The 25,500-nt window shown below is 36.2% G+C and overlaps 1 protein-coding gene across 1 annotated transcript in view; it reads right to left on the minus strand.

Annotated features, from left to right (window-relative positions):
* Positions 1-680: 680 nt before the first annotated feature.
* LOC131432533 (homeobox protein SIX3) overlaps positions 681-25,500 on the minus strand; it is a 107,709-nt gene continuing 82,889 nt past the window's right edge. The window contains exons 4-5 of the mRNA XM_058598867.1: positions 2,768-3,048; positions 681-2,650 (exon numbers count right to left, since the gene is read on the minus strand). Of these exons, the coding sequence (XP_058454850.1) occupies positions 2,187-2,650; positions 2,768-3,048 (745 nt within the window). The 3' untranslated portion in view covers positions 681-2,186. The remainder of the gene's footprint in view (positions 2,651-2,767; positions 3,049-25,500) is intronic.

Raw genomic sequence — 25,500 nt, forward strand, 5'->3', positions numbered from 1 at the left:
CTAATTCATTAAACATTTCTGTCGCTTAGTATCTCAAAGAAATTAGAGGACAAAAAGATCCCCGGTGAATGACCGAACAGATTACAGCTGGGACTAAATAAACAAATATACTAAAAAGATCTGGAGATTAAACGAAATAACACCTAATTTATACTTACACTCCGACCTGCAAAAGTGACCCATAATGTGCCAGTAGACCGCGAACAACATTGCAATCGCTATTGCTCTTTCGCATGTATGTACAAAAGAATTGCCAATTCAGAACAAAGTTAACGTGCACCAAACAATGTTAAATCAAACAACAAAAGAATAATATGTTCTAAGAATTATTTCTGTTTACTAAATTTCATTTTATTTTGTATTGTACTGTTTTTGTAATAAATTACTATGATGAGTCCAGTCTGAAGTCTGTTATTCATTGTTCTAGTTTTTTATATGACTGCATCATCAAAATCGGATGGTGAAATAAGAAATGTAAAATATGTTATTTCAATTAGGCTTTATCACAACTCCGTTCAAATTGACAGGGATGCTTGGTTCGTTGCAATTGGTGATACGAAAGAGGCTACATTATTTCCATACTCAACTGCAACTGCAACTCAATATCACAACAGTTTAGTCTTTGACTTGCATTCACTTTGTGTTCAGGCTTGTTCAAAAGATAGAAAAACTACAAGTCATTCAGTTTAATTAATTTATTATCATCATAATTAATATAATTTGATTGCAGCAATTTATTTACAATATATGTGGATAAATTTGTTCGTATTCCTTTTCATGTTTTTATTTCATATTTGTGAACTACTTATTTCCACTGATGCAGCATTTGCTTGGTTTAACGTCGCGAAGTGTTGTTTTCATCTAGACAGCAGTTTGTAAAAGTATTTTGTGTTTTACTAGTGTGCTAATAAGTTTGCCTACCCGCTTGACCAGACTTGCTTCTATTATTCTTTTTTCATAGTTGTGCCTGAGGTTCATGACGATTGTGAATCATCAGGAGTATGTTTGGTTATTGTGCATTTGCTAGATTCGCTCATCTGTTTAACGTTCCGATATATAAATTTAGTTGTTTTCTCCCTTTCCATTACTTTCAACTTTTTCTTTCGCGGCACATTGTGAAATGTGCACAAAATGTGGGTCGTTATTTGTTTTTCTTTTTCAAGAAGGATGAACTCAAACGATGGATTGTATGTGGGAAAGAGAAATGCCTAATGTGTCTTGTTTTGGTAGTGGTGGCACGAAGTCGATGAGTAATTAGCACTACTTTAGGTCAATTATTTTCTTTTGTTAGCATTATATTCGTATAGATATGCACTTTACGTGTTTTGCGAATATATCCTTTGCACTGTTTTAGTTGCCCCTTAATGTGTTATTCGCTCTGTTTTTAATTTTAAATCACGAATTGCATACGCGGTTCGCAAGTCAGCACGGTGAGGTGATATTTGGGCTTACATTATTTTCTTTAATCCTCCATAGTATATACAATAGATCGATTTAAATTTAATTTAAATATTTTTTTCTATACTTAAACTAGTGCCTATGAACGTTCATATTATTGATTTTTGTGACGTGGATACTTTTCCTGTTTTTTAAACTTTAATGACTATGAACAGGTTGTGCTCGTGCAAGTTAGGAGAAACTCAATGATGGAATGCTCACAAGCTTCTACAGCGAAAATTCGGTGTCACATTGCAATGGGAGAATGTCGCACGCAGTGTTGCCAGCAATCGTGTTCCAAAGTGTTAGTACGTCTGCGCTGCAGCTCTTCGACCACGACTGTGTGCGCTCGGGCTAGTTTCTTAGTATTGGTAAACTAGTATTTGGTCCGCCCAACATACAACCAGAACTGCTCGAGTTTCCTGGTTTACATAAGGGAGCATTATTTCTTCTTTTGTGCTACATTATGTAGCATCGACCGAGAAGTGAAATAAATATGACGCGATTTTGCCAAAAGTTTCCAAGTAAATCTAATTTACCAAACCAGTGCTTTCGTATAGAAATATGTCTTACTTAAAAGCATACAATTTGCTTTATCTTTATGGCTTTAGTAACAACTTTTAGGAGATTTATTTGCTTTAGTTCCAGCTTTTGCTTTAGCACTCGTTCCTTTTCTACATTAATCAACTAGTAAGAATTACGCACTCGGAACAACTTTCGGATGGCAGATGGTGCAACAATAAAATTTATCACGACGTCTCTTTCGGTTTCGGTGACGGCGAAAATGGCCGGTGAAGGAGACTGGTCGTTGTGTTAGGAACAATCCGTACAATTCCGCTCGCATTCAACCCATTCATGAGGCTCTGATGGTGCGAACTGTGCTGTAGTAGATCCGAGTTGAGCCGCGTCGGTGAACTGACCCGTATTCTGAGCGGTGACATTGGTGCCATCAGAGGTGTGTTACTGCTGACCCCCAGCCCACTATTGTTGATGGAACTGGTGGTGGCACTGCTGTTGCTGTTGGGAGATTCACTCATCGACGTGGTGGTGGCCGTCGGAGCTGTGACAGAAAGTGACGATGGTAAATGAGGTTGTGGCCGCAGCACGGTCGGCGTGATTGGAAGATGTGTCAGTCCTATGGGAGGTGAATGAGTATTGATCGGGGGCGAGTTGTCACCGAGACGATAAGGCATAAATCTGTTGTTGAACGAGCCTGTGAATAAAAGCAAAAGTAAACTTTAATAGTTGGGAAAAAGTAGTCTTTATAGAAATGGAGTCAGGGTTTTACATTCTATGATTGAACCTAAGCTCGGAAAGGTGACCTACGTACCAGGTAAAAATCCTCCCGCCAGATGGTCTCCGAAGCGAAACGTGTGAAGCGACGCAAAGCTACGAAATTCCTTTTCTCGATCCCGTTCGTCGTTGAGTCGGTCTTCGCTGGAACCGGGCAATGAGTTGGGACTGTGCTGGAGGGACATGCTTGGAATAGGTGAATGAGTGCCAAGAGAGATATCAGAATCGGAGTCCGTATCCGTTGGCGACATAGGCGCTTCACCCCGTCGAGGTGTTAATGAGGTTGCCCCCGAACCAGAAAGAGGCGGTTGGTTATGTCTGCAATGAGAAAACGCAAAAATTTCATTAAAAAAATTATTCAAATTAGGCTTTGAGAAATGCATCCGATCCAATCGAACGGTACGTAAATTTTGCATAGAAAAGTCAAAAGGGATATCACTCGATGACCATAAAAAAAGAACAATTCAACTGAAGTATTCAGTGCATGGTATATCTGCTATCTTGTATATTCAAATAAAGTTCGCTTCTACAAAAATAAGGATAGTTGTCTACAACCTACCACCTGAGAATACTCTACCTTTGCCTACAGTTTGTTATGTTTTCAAGACAATTTTTACTATGTGAACAATTCCAGACATGGTCATTAGACTTCACTCTTCATGACCTATTTTACACGCATTTTATTAATGCACCATAGATCTACCGACTTTTTCCGTACGGCTCTTCGATGAAACATTTTTAGTGACCTAACAAAGTTATTTTCAATATGAATAATTTTTGATTCGCATGAAACTGAAAAACATTATCCGTGTTTATTCAGGAAACCGAGCAAAAAATTCGTAAAGTAAGCTCATACACTTACAACCATTCGATGAACACCGCGAACGAGTACAATCTGAATAATTGCTTTCACAAATAAATTTTATGCTCCTAGCCGCCAACGTAGAAGACGTTGAATATTCTAGGAAAAATATCAGACAAATTATGAAAAAAATAAACCTACTAATCAAATGAGTTTCACAACGTAAACTCATAGTAAAGATTTTCAAAGATGCAGATAAATGTTAAAGAACCCTGGTTTTTATTGAATTGCACAGATTTTGTAAATCAAACGACTATAAATAAATTTGCCATCATTTCAACGAAGCATGTTAAAGCTTGGGGTCGTTGTCTTTCGCAAAAAAATATTTGTACTAGCACTGTCTACCCTTTTGCATCATAACTGAAACATAGATTGAAAAAAATCTCAATAACGATTTCTGGAGGACGATATTATTAATTTAATTATAAATGTATTTTCTATTGAGAGGCCAATCCAATTTAGAAACATAGCCATTTTTTATTCAGAACTGCAAGTGTGACAAATGTTTCCGAAATTTTTGTATTTCATTTTCCAAATTTTTATATTTCATCGATAGTCCGATGAATGCCTATTTTGGCTAGAGATTACAGATAGATATTATTATTATTATTATTATGATTATACATGAATGTTACGAAATAGTGCAATATAAAATTGACGTATATGCAAATGGAAACTGAATGATAGTAAACTTTTAAATTCCATGATGTGCGTTCACAGTAATAACTTGAAGTCTAAAACTATTTTCATGTAATGTGCACTATTAACATTTTACAAAGAGTTGTATCAATAGAATTTCTTAGCAATACAATCTTAATAAAGTGATACCGTACGACGTGGAATGCACCACTTGACAGTCATTTTTAATTTAAAATACAGCTTACATTTGAGGAAGAGATGTATTGGAAAACCGTTGTCTGTATATTTAAACTTTTTCTACGGCTATGACACCACACAGCTAGGTACAACAGGAGGATTGGGAGATATCTAGTAATGACAACGATGACTACGAGAACAATGCGACGACAACGACGACGACGACAACAACGACGACGATGGCGATGAGGATCTCACAAGTATACCATACCACATCAAGTATCCATCACCGATGGCGCCGGAAATGAAAATACAGTGTGTCTATATTTACACACTTTTCGGATTATCGTGGAACGACGAAGTGGATAGCATTTCAACCGTTGGTTGTGGGGAAGGTAAAACGAAGTATGGCCAGAGAGTGGTTGCACATGGTCAACGGAAAGACAAGAATGAAAATGAAAGAAGGAAGTGTAAACATATAATCGATGTGGTTTTTGGGATGTTTGAGTCAAGCTCAAATCAGGAGCCGTGGGAGGAAGTACGATTTAGAGAAGGAAAATTCATTTGAAATTAGGATAGAGGATAGCTTTTGTACTGGAATCATGTGTCGGATGACTGTTCAATACAACATTGTTATTCTTCTCTTTCTATATTTATTTGTGCACACTAAAATTCTCTTTGCTTAAAACAACAAGCGAGCATCGGAATGCTTTCGTTCACAGATACATATGCTTGGTAGAAATGTGTAATAATTGTAGTTCAATCTCTAATGTATATTTTCGGAACTGTGACATACACAGCAGAATTTACAAGTGACGTAAATCCATATATTACAAAATTCACAAGAACACAGTCACGTACCCAGAGGGGAGGCCCCGGGGGCCCGGGCCCCTCCCGAAATCAAAAACATGTGTTGCAGAAATAACAAGACAGTAAACGTAAAGAAATGTAATACAATAACAGTTCCAGTGGAAAAGTTTAAAGTGTCTGTTAAAAGAACCCGTAAAAGGCACACCGAGAATTAGGTACATAAGCAATCTCCAGTAACATTATTTTTTATCTTTGGGCCCCTCCCGAAACGAAATCCTGGGTACGGGCCTGCAAGAACATAATTCGTCTTATGACTTGTATATACTAGAATGATTAAAATCTCTAGCAAACATCCACTGAAACTTCGCATTACAATGTCTAATAGACAAATAACAATATTATGTACACAGCCATTGTTGCAAAACGTAAAAAAAGTTCTATTTGCTGTCGTTAAACGGAAATTTTAAAGATAAACATCAATTATAATACCTTTTTCTATAGAAGGTATTATAATTGCTGGAAAAAACGACTTTCGAACGGAGCCTCGGAGACCCATAGTGTTATATATTATACGACTCAGCTCAACGAGACCGAAAAGTGTCTGTGTGTGCACGAATATATTTTTACAGCTCAATTTTCTCATAGATGGCTGAACCGATTTCAACAAACTTAAGTTTGTATAAAAACTACTGTCGGGCCATTGATCGGGTTCCTGAGATCAAATGGCTGTGACTTTTGGTTCCGGAGATATGATGGTATAAGTGACGTAACTGATAAAACGCGTTGTTTTATTACCGCGCAAGTTTCTCAGAGATGGCTGAGATGAGTCCCAGAAAGTCGATTTTTTCAAAAAAAAAATTTTTTTTTCAAGAAGACCCTAAATCTCGACGTTCCATGCAATTCTAAGACTTTGGACATCAAACTTTTTTTTTCGATTTCGGAAATTTCGTGTACCCCTCCTTATGAATGAGCCGAGTATGTGACATAACACTGAAGCATGCTTTTGTGAACTACTCGAATCAATCTGAATTAATTGGTGTCAAAAATAAGCCCATACGGAGTCCCTGAATTTCATCCGAATTCGACTTCCGGTTCCGAAATTATAGGGTAAAGTGTGTTAGAAATGGTGTACCGTCATATAAAGAGACGAAACAAAATAACGATCAAACAAACAAACCGGTTCCCGCTATTCTTTCAAGAATCCAAGAAAAATTATTATGAAAAATACCACAGTATTATATAGTATGATTGATATGAAATAGGCATCATTACACCACTAAGTGGATTAAAACAGTTTTTTTTCATAAAGATTCCCGTTGTTTTTTCGTGGTTGCAAGTAAAGCTTTGAGCACATAAAAACATATCAGAATGCATTAATCATACGTTAAATTAGCTATAAATATACACGAGTTTTTGTGTTTAAAACATTGCTTTTCAAGAAAATAAATTTCATTTCATTCCACTATATTAATTTTTTTTACTATAACGTTACTGTCACTATACTGACGTTGTCGGAATTTCATTGTAATGGTTCGGTAATAGTTCGGTGAGATTACTGTAATTGACTAGATATGAGAATCTCTGGTGCGGAGAATGACGTTGTCTAAACATGGTCAGCGATATTCTAATGCAAAAAAAACAAAGCATTGGTATGATATTCCGTTTGTGTAGTTTGACCATTTTGGTTCGCATTGACCATTTTGGACATCGCAGCCAATTCTAAGTATTCAAAACTTTTTATGATTACGATCTTTTTTGTACCACCCATTTAGACCAGCACCCTGTGCATTGAATCACCATTATCAATCGATTGAAAAAAACATTCACTCACTTAATTGTCATCATTTATGACCAAGATTTATAACTAAAATAGATTCAAAGGTTCATTTTTTCATCTACATGTCTACACAGATAAAAATATTTTGTGATTTTACATCTATTTTCATGCACATATTTGGAGCAGGCATTTAAACATAAAGTTACTTTACAATTCTGTACTTTTCAATATAATTTCATCGCAAAACTAAGCGTTAATTGAAAGATACAGTTCTATCCATTGAAATTTCAATGCAATCCAATTTAATTTTGCATCGATGATGGTTTTCAATCAAACTTTCGATTCAACCCTTGTCTATTCCATGTTGCTATTGATTTACATGTCGTGTAAATTTCATTATTTCTTTCTGTGTATGTCATAGGCTTGGTAGTTCAAGCCCAACATGTTTGACTTAACGCTGTTAGAATTTCAAACTAGGCGTTAAAATAAGCAAACATTTATCGAAGCACTGCTCTGTAATCCAGTTAGTTCATCTGCCCAAGCATCTGAAACAGTCATAATGACTAAAAACAACAAAACCACATAATTCTTCACATTTAATAAAATATGCAAATCAGGTCACCGCAAATGAGGCGCGACTTGTCTGCTGTATGTTGGATCCCTCAGGACCAATTTGTGATCGTCGTTACAGGATGACATGGTTAAACGTTGCCCTGCATTCATTATCATGACAATTTCATGTGGACTGTCTCGCCCCTGAGCAAGTTTGAGCATTCGAATGAACTGCTCGAGTCACCCGCTCACTACCCCCTTTTGTCGTACTAAACAGCAAAGCAAATAGTCGATATTTAGATTCATGTCACCACATTGGCACCCTTATGTTTGCTCATTTTCGACACCTCATTTTAGCCGGAAGCATCCATCTCCAGTCACAGCAGCAGGAGCTTCATGAAAGCGTGTAACCCTCTCTTTTGGTATTACTCCTGGTTCGCATATTTGTCGATTCGCAGCCAAACAGTGCCCGAAGATACAAAGTGAATCTCGTGTTTGTTTCCCCTATTTCATTCTGTGTTTCACAGACAAAAGAAGACAAAATAAAGAGTTTAATGATAATTGAATTTGGGTCTTTCACTGTTCCAAGTGCTGTCATTTGGACTGTCTGTCCCCATCGTGATGATTGTGGTAGAAAAAAGTAAGAACAAAAGGCTAAATACTTGGATGCCAGTACGAACTAAGTAGCAGCTGTATGTAACAATACAATACAACCGAATTAACGGAATCGTTGATAAATTAAGTCAATCATTTGAAATAATAGCGAGTGTCTTTAAAATCAATTATTCTTACTTGCAATTTATGAATAAATATTATAAGTAATATTATCAATAATTGCCTTATAGCTTAGAATAATAACTTGTTGAATTTTATTTTTTATCCCGATTGACATTTTTTTTGTATTTTACACATCTGGTGCAAGAAATATGTAGACATTAGTATCGTACGTGGACTCACTGAATATATATTTTAAAATTTGCTCCAGACAGGTTATTTAAATCCTTTACATTTGTGTCACTCGTCGAGAATAGTCTACCAAAGATGATCAAACACTTTAGTACATTTGTTGTACAGACGAACAAACAAAACTTCATTGACAAACGGCCGTGCTGGTACGGACACTCATGATGACGCTTAGATTGTTTCTCGAGACGCTGGTGTCTAGTTCATGTTGTTAACCTTCACCCGCTACACTATGCCAACAGCTTTGTTAGCAATCACTCCAACCTGTGCATGATACTTAAATTTTTCATTTATTATCCAAACTACAAAGACATTCATGATTTCGTTTCACTGTTTTGACCGCTGGTCTGTGTCGTTAATGCTTACGCTTGTTGGTTGTAGTTATTTAAGGGTACCAAAACCCTATAGGCAATCGGTTTCTGCAAACTGCTCATCACTGTTTGGCTGTTTTGTTTTTCTTGAATGAAGGAAACGTTGGTTCAATTTTTCTATCGAATGAAGCTGAGAGTGAAGCTTGCTTCATTTAGAATTGGAACAAACTTTTGCTCATATTGTGGCGCTCCTGGTGGACGGATTTTTAAGTTCTTGGCGCCAACGTGTTGGGAATTTTGTCAGCTTCACGTATGATTTTTGACATTCCGTAAATCGACTGTACTTTGTAAACAATCAACATGGAAGCCGAAAGAAGGGAAAAAATTGTGCACAGGTATTTGGAAAATCCATTGTGGTCTGCATCTAGGCTAGCTAAACAGCTGAAATTGCCCAGAAATACGGTATGGCGCGTTATCAAACGGTATAAGGAAACATTGATGACGATTCGGAAGCCTCAAGCCAATCGGCGGAGTGGAACTGTCGACCGGAAACTGCGTGGTGAGATTTTGAAGACGATTAAGAGGAATGGTAATCTATCGGACCGTGATTTGGCCAGTAAATTCGGTGCTGTCCATAGTACCGTGAGGAGAACTCGACTCCGGGAAGGAATCAAGTCGTATCGAGCTAGCAAACAGCCAAATCAGACCATAAAACAGAATAGTGTGGTCAGAATTTGTGCTCGGAAACTATATGACCAGGTGCTGACCAAGGTGTCTTCTGATGGACGATGAAACCTATGTCAAGGCTGACTTCGGGCAAATCCCAGGTCAAAAATTTTCTTTGGCAACGGCTCGGGGGGATGTTCCAGCCAAATTTAAATTTGTTATTGCCGACAAATTTGCAAGAAAATTTATGATTTGGCAGGGCATTTGCAGCTGTGGCAAAAAACGAAAGTTTTCGTTACAGATAAGACAATGACATCGGCACTATACCAAAAGGAGTGTCTCCAAAAACGAATTTTGCCGTTCATTCGATCCCACGACCATCCTGTAATGTTTTGGCCAGATTTGGCAAGCTGTCATTACAGCAATGTCGTTCAGGAATGGTATGCAGAGAAAGGGGTCCAGTTTGTTCCGAAAAACCTTAACCCACCCAACTGCCCCCAGTTCCGCCTTATTGAGAAATACTGGGCAATCATGAAGAGGAGACTCAAGGCAAAGGGAAAGGTTATCAAAGACATCAATCAGATGACGACATGATGGAATAAGATAGCTAAAACGATGGGCGAACAAGGTGTGCGCCGCCTAATGAGCCGTGTTACAGAAAAAATTCGAGAATTCCTTCGAAACCGTGACGAATAATTTTATCCGTATTTTTTCTTAAAAGTATGAAGAAAACGATACATTTGTATAAAAAAAGATCTTGAATTCAATAATAAATAATTGAAATACAGGCAACTGTCTTTGTTAAAAATTCTATCTGAAGCAAGCTTTACAACAAGGATATAATGAGGAATCATCGAAGATGATATAATGCTATTCACACATAGAGTGAAGACAAAAAGAAAAACAGTTACTAATGCCTTAGTATAACATCTATTAACGAGCAGAAATACGTTTTGTTTGCTGTGAATTCTTTGAATTGTTATTTATGTGAATTGAGCTATATGCTTTGAATTGTAAATTTATTTATTGAGCTCCTTCTATGTGTGTCTATAGAGTCGTAAGCATACACGATTTTTTTCTAAGTGTACAGATCATTCATTCTTCAAACATTTACAGGAAGAATAATTGATTGATTCGTGTTCAAAGAAAATGCCTGTGACAGGAAATACATAAAACCAATAGTCGACGATGTACATTTAAATTTTGTACTGATCATATGTATTAAAATTGTTCAAAAATTTAACCAAATCAAGCGACTTAAATGTTTATATGAAAGATAAATAAGATCTGGCGATTCAATGCATAGAGTGCTAATTTTACAAGCCAGTTGTCGTATGTTCCAGCTCCATAGCACCAGCCATGCAATAATTCTGTACGCTATGAATGGGTGGAATGTAATAACATGGCTTTACTTTGCTGGTAGTCATATAAACTGTGTATACACCATTAGCATTGTCGTGAGTATTAACAAAACCAAATATTAAATAAGAAACATTCATCGGGGATTGGAATAACTGCAATATTAGTAAGAACCACGAGGGTTCAGAAGGAAGCCGTTATTAGATGGCACTCAGTCATTCACTAACGAACTTCTGCCTGGGAAAATCATTTCAGTTCGGGGAGATAGTTCCGTTGTCTAAGCTGCAATTAACCTTTTTTCTATTTTGATCATTATGTAAAGTTATTTTGAATAATTATATTAGGATAATGTTAATGTTTTTGTGTAACTTTTCCATATTATGAGACCCTAAATACCTCTAAGTTAGTCAAGAATTTATGAAAGTTTAGACAATACCAGCAAAGACATTTGGGATGCTGCGAACGCTTTTCTACCACACAGAAAGATAACAAAATCTACCCAAAAATAATTTTTGGAATTGTAAATACTACGTTGGCTCTTAGCTAGCGACTTATGTCCTGTCAAGGAAAGGCATCAGAAAAAACATTTTAAAACCATTTTTAATGTAATAATGCCTTTCTAATTTTCCTTCAGAACTAAATGGCTCAATCGGCACATTCTATATTATTAATACACTTCACTCTCTAGTCCCGGAACCGGAGTGGGATTCGGTTAAAATTCCATAGCTTACGGTGACCATAAAACTCTTCATCTGAGTCAAAATTTGTGAAAATCGATTAAGGTCTGTTGGAGTTTTTGAGCACTATTTCTGGTACATCCGAAACCATCTAGAAAATGCAAGAATTAGTATAGCCGAAGTCGGTTAGTCTAAATGACGGTTTGCAATTTTAAACACGCTTTATTCTGTAGTTCTGAAACCGGAATCCGGATACGAATAAAATTCTATAGCAACCTATGGGACTAGAAGCCTAAGTTAATGAAAATCAGTTTTGTCATCTCTGCAAAAAACAACAAGTGAATCTCGTTTTCGAGTTTTTGAGCACTATTTCCACTACATTCGGAATTGGGAGCTGGTACAACCGAAGTCGTTTTGTTTAGTAAGTATCTATCAAAAACTTCAAATTGAAATAGTTTTGAGCCGGATTAAGAACGAATTTTGTTTCGGTCTCATTTAGCGCAAAGGGATCAGGAAAGATTGCTTGGCCAGGTCAACCACCGCACAGTGGGGAAAAAACGATCAAAAACGCGGCTTTGCACAATAATTTTATAAAAACCTAAGCAAATATTTTTAAAGTTAGAAGATCCACAAAATCATGCCCGTTTTGCTCAAATTTCTTTTTTTCTGACTTTACTTCGAAAACTAACTGTGAAACTCTGGAAAAATTGAATTCGACCAATCGAAAGGTATTCCTGGCATGTTTATATGTTTATCTTCTTCCATGAATTTACAGAAAAAAAAGTTCTACTGATCGGTGTTTGGACCAATTATGGTTAAACAAGACAGTTCTATGTTTCGCATATAACCTCAAAAAATAATTAACAGATAGTCTCCATGATCGCATGTTTCATGCTACATCGTTTTACTCCAATTTTACCACATATATAATTTTATGTTGAATTCAGATTTACAATCCCGAAGCAGATCCAATATGACCTACCAATATTGGTTCATAATACGTAGAAAACTACAGTGATCCAAGTACACATAATAAGAATGACAGTACTAGTCCGTTTAACCCTCTTTACCCCAATGTATAGCATAAGTTGTATATTTGGGTGAACTATCTTTCGTAATTCGAAAGCAGGCTGATCACGGTTGATTAAAATCGATTGATATTACGAAGAAAGACCTAAAAAGAAGATTACAAATGAATTCAATGACCGCAGGAATCTTTTAATACCATTTTGCCCCATTTTATTTCATAAGTCGTATCTCTGGTTAAACTTTCTTTGGAATACCGAAAACAGGCAGATTACGGTTGATGAAAATCGATTGATATTACGAAAAAAGACCTAAAAATGGATTCAATGACCGCATGAATTTTGAACTGAGCATCATTTTTTTTAATTGAACCTTTTGATCTACAATTCGGAAGTAGATCCAATACTAACTATCAATATTGGTCCGTATTACGAAAAAACTTTAGCGATCCAAATACATTTTATGGTTTGTAACTGTCATTGAAGGTTTTATAACAGTTTCGAATCGATTATTGATAAAACTGATTGGTTATTTTCATTTTTTTTCATTTCATTTTTATTTTCAACAAAATGTTAGTATAATCATTTTGTTGAAAATACGCAGTGGCTTATGCAGCTCTTTGAACATTCTCTCAATAACTTGGTCAATGTACCTTGATTTGAAAAATTATTAAAAAAAAATTAAAGTGAAAAAAATTTTGTGTTCGAAGGACACTAACAAACATGTTTTCATTCTTTCGTGTTTTTGCACAAAAAAATATTGCTCTATTTTCTCATCACCACTCATCAGTATCGTCAGTGTCTTATGCTGACAGTGATTCGTCTACGACAGATTGATACAGATTTGGGGTAAAACGGTATATCAAGATTCGTGCGGTCATTGAATCCATTTGTTATCTTATTTTTAGGCCTTTCTTCGTAATATCAATCGATTTTCATCAACCGTAATCAGAATGCTTTCGGTATGCGAAAGAAAGTTTAACCAAAAATACGACTTTTGATATAAATTGTAGTAAAACGGGTTAAACAGACTAGTACTGTCATTCCCATTGTGTTTAATTGGATCACACTACCGGAACTATAAATGCAGAAATCTATTGATCTGAGTGTCTCCAGAAGAGTTTGTTGCCTTTATATGAGAAGCTTAGTACACCTCCACTGTTTTGGCCGGATTTAGCGTCGGCTCACTATTCCCAATTGGCTTGCGGAAAAGGATATAAATTTCGTTGAGCAAAATATCAATCCGCCAAATTGCCCTCTGCTTCGACCCATCGAACGTTACTTGGCAATCGTGAAGAGGGTCTTCAAGAAGGCTAATAAGGCCGCTGGGAACATGCAGGAGTTCAAAAAAAAATTCAGCTCAAGCGTCCAAAAAATGAGATGCAACACTTGTCCGGAACTTGATGAAGAGCGTTCGATCAAAAGTTATAAAATTCGTGAAGAAATAACTTAAATTTCATCCGGTTTTCATTATGCTCCAGTTTAACCTGGTACAATAAAGGATCAATTTTTAGTTTGAATAAATTATCGTTTTTTATCATAATTTGAAAGAAAAATTTGTGGATAGCTTATTTTCGATACACTCCTTATATGCAATCGATTTGTTAGACTTTTTTATATCAGAAACATTCTATTCGCTCTTCTGCAAGTAATTCGGGAACTTGGGGTAAAATGAACATGATAGAGTTTCGTGCGGTCCATCTAAATACATGGAATCGATTGTACTGACCATTTTACACCAAAAAAGTGCTTTGTGGTCAGTTGTAGCATGCCACCAAAAAAAATCGTCGCGTTTTTTGGGCTATTTTTCCCCACTGTGCACCGGAGAACGAAATTCATGAATGTGCAGAAAATTTTACTATTCAATTTAAATTGCGTTTTCTAACCATCATCTGTTTTAATATGTGTATGTATAAGATCAAACCTGATCAAATAGACTTATTGCCACAATTCCGATAACAATGATCTATTCAATTTCGTAAAGTAAAATCGTGGACGTCCATATGCCGTTCGCTCTAAAGTATTGAGAATTGAGTGCGTTAATTACTTCTACCGTTAAACTGCTTGCAACAAACTACTTTTCGATACAAGATATTTTTTTCATTTACCAGTTTAACCTTACTGTTACCTTCGACAAGCTGTCAACCGTCAACCGATCCATATTTTAATCACGCTGGACCTTTTAATTGCAACCAGTTTCAACCATTTATCCGTATAGGATTGCAAATTTCAAACGCATAAAATTTTATCTTTATCTTTATTATGTTGTTATTGTCTACGTTGGACATCTTTTTACGATAATGGTGCTTGTTGGTCATGCTCAACTGTGGAACGTTGTCGTCGCTCATTTGTTGCCAGTCGACTGTAAACATCAGAAATGACACAGAAGCTTCAAGGAACAACTTTTTACCGTGTATGGAACTGAGACATTTATAACAAATTTTTCGAGAATGAGCATTTCGAACGTCGTCCTGCTCGGCTACTGTTTGAAGCTTCTCCCGGAGAACTCGCTGGTGGAAAGACACACGTTGGACAATTAAGCATGTCTGGTGATCGGAGCGTCAAGGTAATTAATCAAGATAATTGTCAATTTGAAGCCCATTTATACCCGTTTCGACCGATAATGTTGACGTTTAACGACGTAATCAACCCATACAAGAAGATTGGGCGAAAATATACAAATGTTCGAGATGAAGAATTACATATGCTGATTGAGTCATCTGAAGGCCAGGCACACAATTCTCTTAACTTTGCCAAGTTCCGTTGTTGAATCCACAAAGGCAGGAGAAACAAGAGAGATCATTTCGGCGGCATGCTCGGTCATCAATGTGTTATCGCACCCGTAAAGTTCGATGGTACTCCATCGCGGTCGTCGAAGAGGGTTGAGGTTTGAAGTTGGCAACTGTCAGTAGGTATAATTATCACAAAAGCAACTGTTTCTCTTCCTCGAAGGTATTTCTGCACTACGGTTATGCTCTTCAGCTGAGCTCCACCGAGGAATTTATCGCATTGTATTTCTTCGAGGCGAGCAATTTTTCCTTCTTTTATTTTTTGTACATGTATGATAGCAGGCGCAAAAACCACCTTTGCGGCAATCACTAGCTGCTTTAGTAAGTATTGCGGTTTGCTGACAGAGCGAGCAAAAGAAATCAAATACTTTGAACGTGGCGCTGAATGCGACCGATGCGCTAGAGTGTTTTCTGAGGATAACCCGTTAAGGGCCTGGTGTACATATTTTATATGTACATTTTTTTATATTTTCTGATACATAATTTCCTTATTCTTTGTAAAACTGAATAAAAAACTTTGTAAAACTGAAGAAATTCAATGATAAAAATCTTGAGCATTTACATTGTCATTTCAAAAATGAGATTATTTTTTGTTTGTTTTGAAGTCATCAAGTAATTTTGATGAAATTTGGATGGAGGTATCAGAAATTACTCGCTTTACTGATAATAAAAAAACAGCAAATTCCTTCAATGCTTTCGATAAAACACGAGTGGCTCAACTCATATGCCGGCCCAAGACTGCCGACTATCACCTACAAGTACTGCTGTTTATAGTAATAAATGAATCGAATAAAATGGATGTAAAATATCTTTAAAAATGGGTAATCTGAACATTTTTAATTCGTCTCTGTATATAAAACTAGGCAAAGTTCTTGAACAGGGGATGTTCATCAAACACACAAATTTTTCCAGTTTTTTCAAAAACGAGAATTATAATATCTGTTATTAGGTACTTTATTATAAATGCTCATGTCACCATTAGTTGGATGCAAAAAATTCTGTTTTGTTTCCTATGAATTTATATGTACAAAATATTAACTGATGGCATGGTTCTGTTATGGCCATATATTTTTAGCATTGCAACATTTGTCGCTGTGCTATTATAAAACTCGTGTAACACGTTTGAGTGAAAGGACATATTTCGAATCATGTTCACCATTAGCCTTATGGCCTATTCAAGCTCCCACCTTGCATCAAAAACAGGTTTGAAATGACTTTCGAACAATTGTATAATATACAACCTATTCTAGTCATCGAGCATAACTCAAGAATCGCGACCTCACGTGGACTTCTAGCAGTTCAGTGTTGATCGAGTTTCGTCAAAAAAACTTCAAATCACTTCATACTTTTATCTTTCATTTATTTATTTTTCTTATTAATTGATTCAGCCTAAAATCCTGCATGCTAAACAAAGTGCATCATTTTGCATTAATTATAAACATTCGTTTTTTTAATGCGAACATTGAGGGGCAAATGAATTTTTGTTGTTGTTGTTGGTGGTTACTGATTACGTTACAAGGATACCTCTCGAGATAGCAGATCGCGTAAGACAGAATAAGACATCATACCATTTTTGACAACATATTTAGGATGTTTCGCTATGCACTGAAAAATATTGCTGTCGGTATCACATCTGCAACTGCAGCTTGAGCTTTATTTGAGCAAATCAATTACAATAATGTTTTTATCTATCCTACTACTTTTAAATTATCAGCAAGCCATAGTACCGCAATGTCAGTTCTTCAAGGGTTAACCAGATATGAAATACGCACCCAGCTAAATAGAGATGATGGTATCATTTTCAATCTCTTTTATAGTTATACCGCTTGGCTTCCGTGGCACATACCTGAAAGCAACACATTGTAGTGGCGGCTGTTAATAACACAATACAGAGAAGGAAAAAAAAACAGAGAAAGGGCTCCGCACAAAAGAGGAAGGCACCAAGATCATGGTGCGGCAGTTTTTATTGCTTTTGAAATTTACTTACGTACTCAGATTGAAGCATAAAGCCAAGATCCGAACATTCGCAACAACAAAGAAATGCGATAATGATTTGCGCATATAGTGTCGGTACAGTGTAACTAATTATCTTATTAAGTGTAACAATAAGTTAATTAATTATTTGTACACATTTTGATACAGCAATTTACTCCTTCACTCGTATGAATCGTATGAATTGTAATATAAGGAATAGTTTTCCTTAAAAAGCCGACACGGTTCCGATGCTGGTAGTTAGTAAACATGGTTGATTGGATCTTCCGAAAAGTTCCAGGGACAAATTATGCATCGCTGCGATTCATATGACCCAGTGACATATGCCTCTTGAAGATGAATACATCTTCCAATACAATGACTTTTCAGTTCTAATACAACTTCGCTTCAGCAACCGATACGCCACTGTGTAATTTTTAAGCTTATATTTACTGCCATGATGTCCATAATCTTACGGCAATGCTTACCTATACCGAGTGAGCATGAGTGAAAGGAGAAGGAGTGCAACATAATAAAGTCATTAGTGGCCTTATTTTCTTTCAACACACTGAAGAATACAAGCTCGAGCCACGTTTACAATCAAGTGTAAACTGGAAAAGGTTGAAATAAAAATCTTTATTACTTCTAACTATAGGAGAAAGGTGACTGAGATGGATACGACAGAAATAAAAATATTTGTCATGAATTGTTTTTATTTCAATTTTTTTTGCATTTCTCATAGAGAAAGGTAATGCAATCCCGGCTTTTGAACCGAGGCCCGGAAGGCCGAGTATCGTATACCATTCGACTCAGTTCGTCGAGTACGCAAAATATCTGTGTGTGCGTATGTGTGTATGTGTGTATGAAACGTTTTACCCTTTTGCCTTTTTCTATAGACAGGTATTAGAATTGCTAGAAAACCCGACTTTCGAACGGAGCCTCAGAGACCCATATTTATATAAACCATTCGACTCAGTTGGACGAGATCGGAAAATGTATGTGTGTATGTGCACTTTAATAAGATATTTTAACCGCCCAATTTTCTCAGAGTGGCTGAACCAATTTTAGAAAAATTTTCCAAGGCCGAGCGTCATATACCAATCGATTCGGCTCGACGAACTGAGCAAATGTCCGTGTGTGTATGTTTTTTTTATAATTATTTATTAGAATATGAGTTGAAATTAAATTATTAAGATTTAAATTGGGTGTTCAGCCACAAGTGGTGACTTTTCAGCCCTATTATATATATAATTTGGTTATTACCATGAAGACATTATTTGCTTTCGCAATTCTGAGATTTTTGTGTAGGGAAAATTCTAAACCTACTTGTATTGTGTAATGGGGAAAAGGAACTTATATACTAACTTACTAACTAATACAGAGAGCGAATCGATTCAATTGAAGATTGCATCGATTTTTATCGGAATTTGCTTATAATATTATGTGACATTACATAGAATGGTTCTATATTTGTGAGTCTGTGTAACTCATTTGTACTAAAGGAGGACGCTTCAAAATCATTTTCAGAATTTTATTCTGAATCCTTTGAAGCGTTCTCTTCCTGGTGGAACAACAACTTGACCAAATTGGTACTGCATAAAGCATGGTTGGTCTGAAAATTTGTTTGTAAATTAACAATTTGTTTTTTTAGACGGAGCTTAGAATTTCTGTTTATAAGAGGATATAAACATTTCAATGTGATCCTTGAAAGTGAGTTTTTTGTCATACGTTAAACCTAAGTATTTAGCTTGATCAGACCATTTCAATTCCAAGTCATTCAATTTGAGAAAGTGATTATTGTTTGGTATAAGGTAAAAAGCTCTTGGCTTATGAGGAAAGATAATTAATTGCGTTTTTGCTGCATTTGGTTTAATTTTCCATTTTGACAGATAATCACTGAAAATATTTAAACTTCTTTGTAGGCGACTGCAGATCACTCTTAGATTTCTACCTGTGACTAACAGACTTGTGTCGTCACAGAATAGCGATTTCTGAGTGTGTGTCTGTATGTGTGTTGTCAACAAAGAAGTCGAGATCTCAGAGATGACTGGACGGATTATGATCAAACTAGTCGCAAATGAAAGGCCTTCTCGTCACCCTGAACGCTATTGAATGGTTTTGAGATTGGATGTTTACTTATTAGTTATAGTTTTAAGTCAATTTTTTTTTGTTTTTTGACAATATCTGTCACAATTGACCTGGAAAACAGAATATGTTTTTAGACTTAGATTCCGGTAATTAGGTAATAGCTGTTCAACAAGCCATAGATTGTCAAAATCCGTCCATTTTAACGGAGATATCGATATTTTTGTGTAAGCGACTTTTCGCCTTATTCCAGTAGTAGAAGTTGTACGCGTTTGATGACAAAGCGATGCTTTGGAGCAAAGTGAAACACGATTTTCAAGACTGTTTTATGCAATTGTTTCTTAATACCTAAAAAACTATGCACAGGACCCTTTTTCATGACGTTTCGATTTTAGCACGGTTTGTTTTGGCAACATAATCGTTCGAACATCACATATGTATTAGAAAGATAGGTTCGTCGAGAGAAGCAAATTGTGTGTGAAAAATAATGTCAATAATTTATCTTGGAAACAGCTTAACTGATTTCTACAAAATTAGACTCATATGAACAGTCCTATGCTCCCATATAAGGTTTCTGTATTTTATTTAGATTCAAAGGACTCGAAAACTTTACAGGGGATGGTAACAGAACATAAGAGCAAAAAAAAACATTCATAATCAATTCAAGAGTGAGAGCTATTCCATTTTACAACGTCCGTAACAACACCTGCTCATTATTCGTTGAAATCGAAAATGCGAAATCAAACATAATTTTTTCCCCAGAGATTTTGCAACTCATTCATAATCATTCATCCGTTGTGTAGAACAGTCAGTTTCCCAAGTTAATAGACCTCTGTAGCATAAAGGTATCATACTACAGCCAGACCCTCTCGAACTCAATTAGGAACTTGATCGTTCATCTGAAGACATTCGCCGTTGTAAGCCGAGTGGATTACTTTCCGGTACACCAACATCATAAATAGGGTTCTGTGTCAAAAACCTCCATTGGATCAGCTGCGCAACCCTTCTCGCAGACAACACAAGCATACCATGGTGATATTGTTGTATAGCAAATGATAATTTGATAACAGCTTAATTTGCCTTCAGGCTGCTAACAGAGAATAGAACGTCACAGTTCAGATTGTGTGCGGTTTTGATCTTCTTGTTGGCAAGGCATAAGAGCATCCAGCTATGGTCGGCAACTGGCAGGGGAAAACTGGGAGTTCTCTTTGATTCCACGCTCTGTTGTTTGGTTTGCTGTCTCGGCCCTGAGGCACTGTGAGACTGAAGTAGGATAGTATGGCGCATAACCTTCACTGACTTTCGTGAAGAAGAACAATCGGGCGTCGATTATGCAGATACGACCAAAAAGCAGCTACATTCCCCCGAGCTGCTGGTCTTCCACGCGGTACACTCACTAAGAAGAAACGAGCTCGATTTTTAATTTTTCACGCTAATTTATATTCATTATTTCGTAATATCTTTACAATTTGCCATCTACTAGATGCTACTGAGGATATCTCTATCACAGAGTATAATGTCGTCGTCAGTCAGATCAATGTTCGAATCGTGGCTGTCGGAGGCGTGATATAATAGACCTATTGTTGTCCAAATTAAATTTAGCCGTAAATATATTCAAATATTTTTGTAAGTAAAGACAGCTACTGCTGAACACGATAGAGAAAAAAACGACTGTCTTATTATTGAATCAAAAAATGTCCAAAGAGGATAGTAATTTTGTTATTGGCGTCACTTTTTATCCGTTCATATGATACGCACATTTGTGCTGTTGAAGTGATTTAATAGCATCATTTCTACCCTTGCTTCCACCTTTTATATTTTCACGTATTTGCTATCCTCTGGTGAGCGTGTGAACATTCCATATGAATTCAAATGAAAAAAAACCCTCGTCACTTTAGTCTAGTTTTACCGGCTTAAATGTTGTTGGTATTCAATTACCTGTGTGTCCTTTTCTTCGTTACGAGTATGTAACCTCTAGTCCAATGGGATTTGAATGTCGTAATGACTTACTCTAAGAACATATCTAGTCGGTATTATAACTCTCGGATCATGTTAATATTTGCTGATCAGGCAGACACACAAAAAGCAACATTTAGATCTAATAGAATAACATTTCGTAGTAAATGGATATCCTAAACAAATTGGGAACAGTGTATTCACGTCTTTTTATACTTGAATTCTAGTGATATCTTTAGTTATCAGTTATTCGCTAATATAAAGATGCATTACTCTACGAACGCGTTTTACAGATGTACCATACTTTTGTATAGTACATTAAAAAAACCTGTTTTAATCCACCTAGTGGTGTAATGACGCCTTTCTCATATCAATCATACTATCACATATAATACTGTAATATTCTTCAAAACATTTTTTTCGATTCTTAAAAGAATAACCGAAATCGGTTTGTTTGACCTTCTACTGATAAAAACTATCAAATGGAGAAGATTTGAGGTCGATTTAGAAAACTTTTTACGGTTTTTCGCCCTTTTCAGTGATGGTATATAATTTTTGACACACTTTACCCTATATTTCCGGATCCGGAAGTATAGGGTAAAGATGAAATTCAGGAATTGCGTGGACCACAGTACTTTTCATTTGAACTTAAAATCGGTCGCCATCTATGAGAAAAGTTAAAACACATATTTTTACTTTTTTGCACATTTTACCACATAACTCCGGAACCTAAAGCCGGATTCAAATAATATTCAGGAACTTGGTGTGGGACCACAAGACCTTTCATTTGAATATAAGTTTGTGAAAATCGGTTCAGCCATCTCCGAGAAAAGTTAGTGCAAAAGACGTTACATACGCACATACACACATACATACACAGCCATGCACAGACATTTTGCGTACTCGACGAACTGAGTCGAATGGTATATGAAACTCGGCCTCGGTTCAAAAATCGGTTTTCACAGTGATTGCATAACCTTTCTATATGAGAAAGTCGAAAATGCTGAAGAGAGAAAAACCTGTATTAATCTACCTGAAATTCAGGAACTTTGTATGGAACCATAACACATGGATCAATAAGTCCCGAGACTAACAATGGAAACAAAATTTTTTTTGCAAATTTTTTTTTATTCATCAACATAATCAACAACAACCTTTTAGGGTGATACAATAGTTCCAACGTTTTTCCAATTTTTCAATACCATGTTTAAAAAAAAATTTATCTTTCGCTTCAAAATAAGCTTCAGTTTCAGCGATGACCTCCTCATTTGAGCCAAATCTTTTTCCCTGGAGCATTTTTTTAAGATCAGCAAAGAGCCAGTACTCACTGGGGGCTAAATCTGGTGAGTTTGGGGGGTGGGGAAGCAGATCGAAGCCCAATTCGTTCAATTTCGCCATTGTTTTCATCGACTTGTGGCAGGGTGCATTATCTTGATGAAAAAGTATTTTTTTCTCTGCATGTGCGGTCGTTTTTTTGCGATTTCCTCCTTCAAACGCACCAGTAAGTCAATATAATAATCACTGTTGATCGATTTACCTTTTTCGAGGTAGTCAATGAAAATCACGCCATCCCAAAAAACTGACGCCATGACTTTGCCAGCTGACTGCTGCGTTTTCGGACGCTTCGGACGGCTTTCGCCAGCTGTGCGCCATTCAGATGACTGCCGCTTCGACTCTGGAGTGAAATGATGTATCCATGTTTCGTCCATGGTCACGTAACGACGCAAGAAATATTTTTTGTTGTGAGTAAATGACGATAAACTGCTTTCTGAATCATCGACTCGTTGCTGTTTTTGTTCCGTCGAAAGCAATCGCGGCACCCACTTGGAAAAAACCTTTTTCATGCTCAATTTTTCATGAAGGATAGTAAATACACTTCCATATGATATCTGTGTCATCGCAGCAATCTCACGGAGCTTCACTTTACGATCTTTAATTATAATTTTTGTCACTTCACTCACATTTGCACGGTGTTTTTACCCATTAAAAAATAAAAAACAATGTTTTATCAAAACACGAAACTCGGTTTTTCCCATTTTTTAAACAAACTGTAAAACGACTTTACTCCAACCTCGATAACTCAGCTGTTTCTGGTAGGATCGACTTAAAATTTTGACCCGTTTCAAGCAAAGGTTAGTACTCTAGAAAGACGTGGTTATTGGTTTACTACGAGCGCCATCTCTGCTTTAGTCTCGGGACTTATTGATCCATGTGTTAAGATCTTTCACATCACTATTTTTTCTTGACAGATTGTCACGTGAAAACACGTTCCAATTTCGTAATTTTATTCGCTTCGCTCATGACAACAATAAACATTGATAGCGGTAGTACACGCCGAGAAAAAAATATGAAGAAAACTAAACTTGGGATTTTCACGATTTATTTCATTGATATAGTGAAGGCAGAAAATCTGGTTCGATACTGTAAATATTGTTTCTTAAAACAAAACATGATATTGTTGCGATACAAATTTTACAACTAGTTTAATTTTTCAAGGTGTAGCAAACGAAAATTTAGTCTGAAAATTCTTAAAAAATGTATTCTATAAGAAATAAATTATATAAAGCTTATATTCTACGACCCAAAAACGCTAAGAGAATGACAGTTTTGCCTTTTCTATAGAAAGGTATTAGAATTGATGGAAAAACTGACTATCGAACGGAGCGGAGTGTATGTATGTGCACCTTTTTACTCGCCATTTTCTCAGAGATGGCTTATCCGATTTCAACAAGCTTAGTCTCATTTGAAAGCTAGTATTGGTCCATTAATCAAGTTCGAAGATTAAATCACTGCGACTACTGGTTCCGGAGATATGATGGTATAAGTGACGTAATCGATAAAACGCGTTTTTTTTTACCGCACAAGTTTTTCGAAGATGGCTGAACCGATTTTAACAAGTCTAGGCCCGTTTGAAAACTATTGTTAGGCCATTGATCCCCATGCAAAATATGAGCTAAGTCGGATATGGGTAAGAGGTGCTGCCCGGCGGTTAACATTTCGATCTTGAAAAATCACCAAAGGGGGGAGTACGTGAGATTTCCGCAATCGATTTTTTTTATTCCAAAAGTCTTGCATGAAACGTCGAGATTCAGTATCATCTCAAAAAAAATTCTGAATGATTATTTGCTCTTATTTCTATATGATATATTTGATACATTCCACATAAACATATTCGTCACTTTTTACCATATTGTTGTTAAAATGATAATCAAATTCATTATTCATCGTTATGCATAGCATATAAAAAAGTTATTTTTTCAGATCATTGGGCTTATTGTGGATTACAAATATTTTTCATTACACACCAGCGCTGCTTTTACGTATTAAAGGGCCCGGGGGTAAAATTTTTTTGTGTACCCCTAACTAACTGAATGTCTTTTATTTTTGCTCAGTTGGTCCTGTCCGGGGCCTCCTTAGACCGTGGGCCCGAGGCACTTGCTCCCACTGCCCTACGTAAAAGCGGCCGTGTTATACACAGATTATATCAATATGTTCAGTGGGTAATGATATACACGGTTAAAAATCTGTTCCCGGAACCATGATTAAAAATCATGAAATCATGAATCATGTCTATCATGAGTAATAAGTCACGATTTCATGATCAAAACGATTGATATCTTGTAATATAACACATCTTTCATGAAAATTTTCATGATATCAATCATTTTGCTCATGAAATTTCATGTTTTGTTCCAGTAGTACTTATATGATAATATACGATATGTCACTTATATGATTATATACGATACGAAATGGAAGTGTCTGACATTTGTTCTTTGAACTTGATCTATGATCAATCATCATCTATCAGCTTTCAAACGAACCTAAGATTGTCTAAACCAATTCAATCATTTCCGAGAAAATTGAAAGTACTTTCACACATACATTTTCTGATCTCGAACGTTATATAACACAACGGGTCTCTGGGACTCCGATCAATAGTAATATTTCCAGAAATTTTATATTCTTTCTAAGGAGAAAGACAAAAATTATATTCGTTCGTTCCGAATATCGAAAAAGAGAGAGATTACTAGAATGCCTATAAATTGATCACTTATTCATTACAATATTAGAAAAGTTTTCAAATTCATAACCGCCATTCAGGTAAAGGTACAACCTAGGAAAAAAGGATCTCTAATAAGATTTTCAGA

Source organism: Malaya genurostris, chromosome 2 (assembly GCF_030247185.1).
Source record: "Malaya genurostris strain Urasoe2022 chromosome 2, Malgen_1.1, whole genome shotgun sequence".
Classification (NCBI taxonomy): domain Eukaryota; kingdom Metazoa; phylum Arthropoda; class Insecta; order Diptera; family Culicidae; genus Malaya; species Malaya genurostris.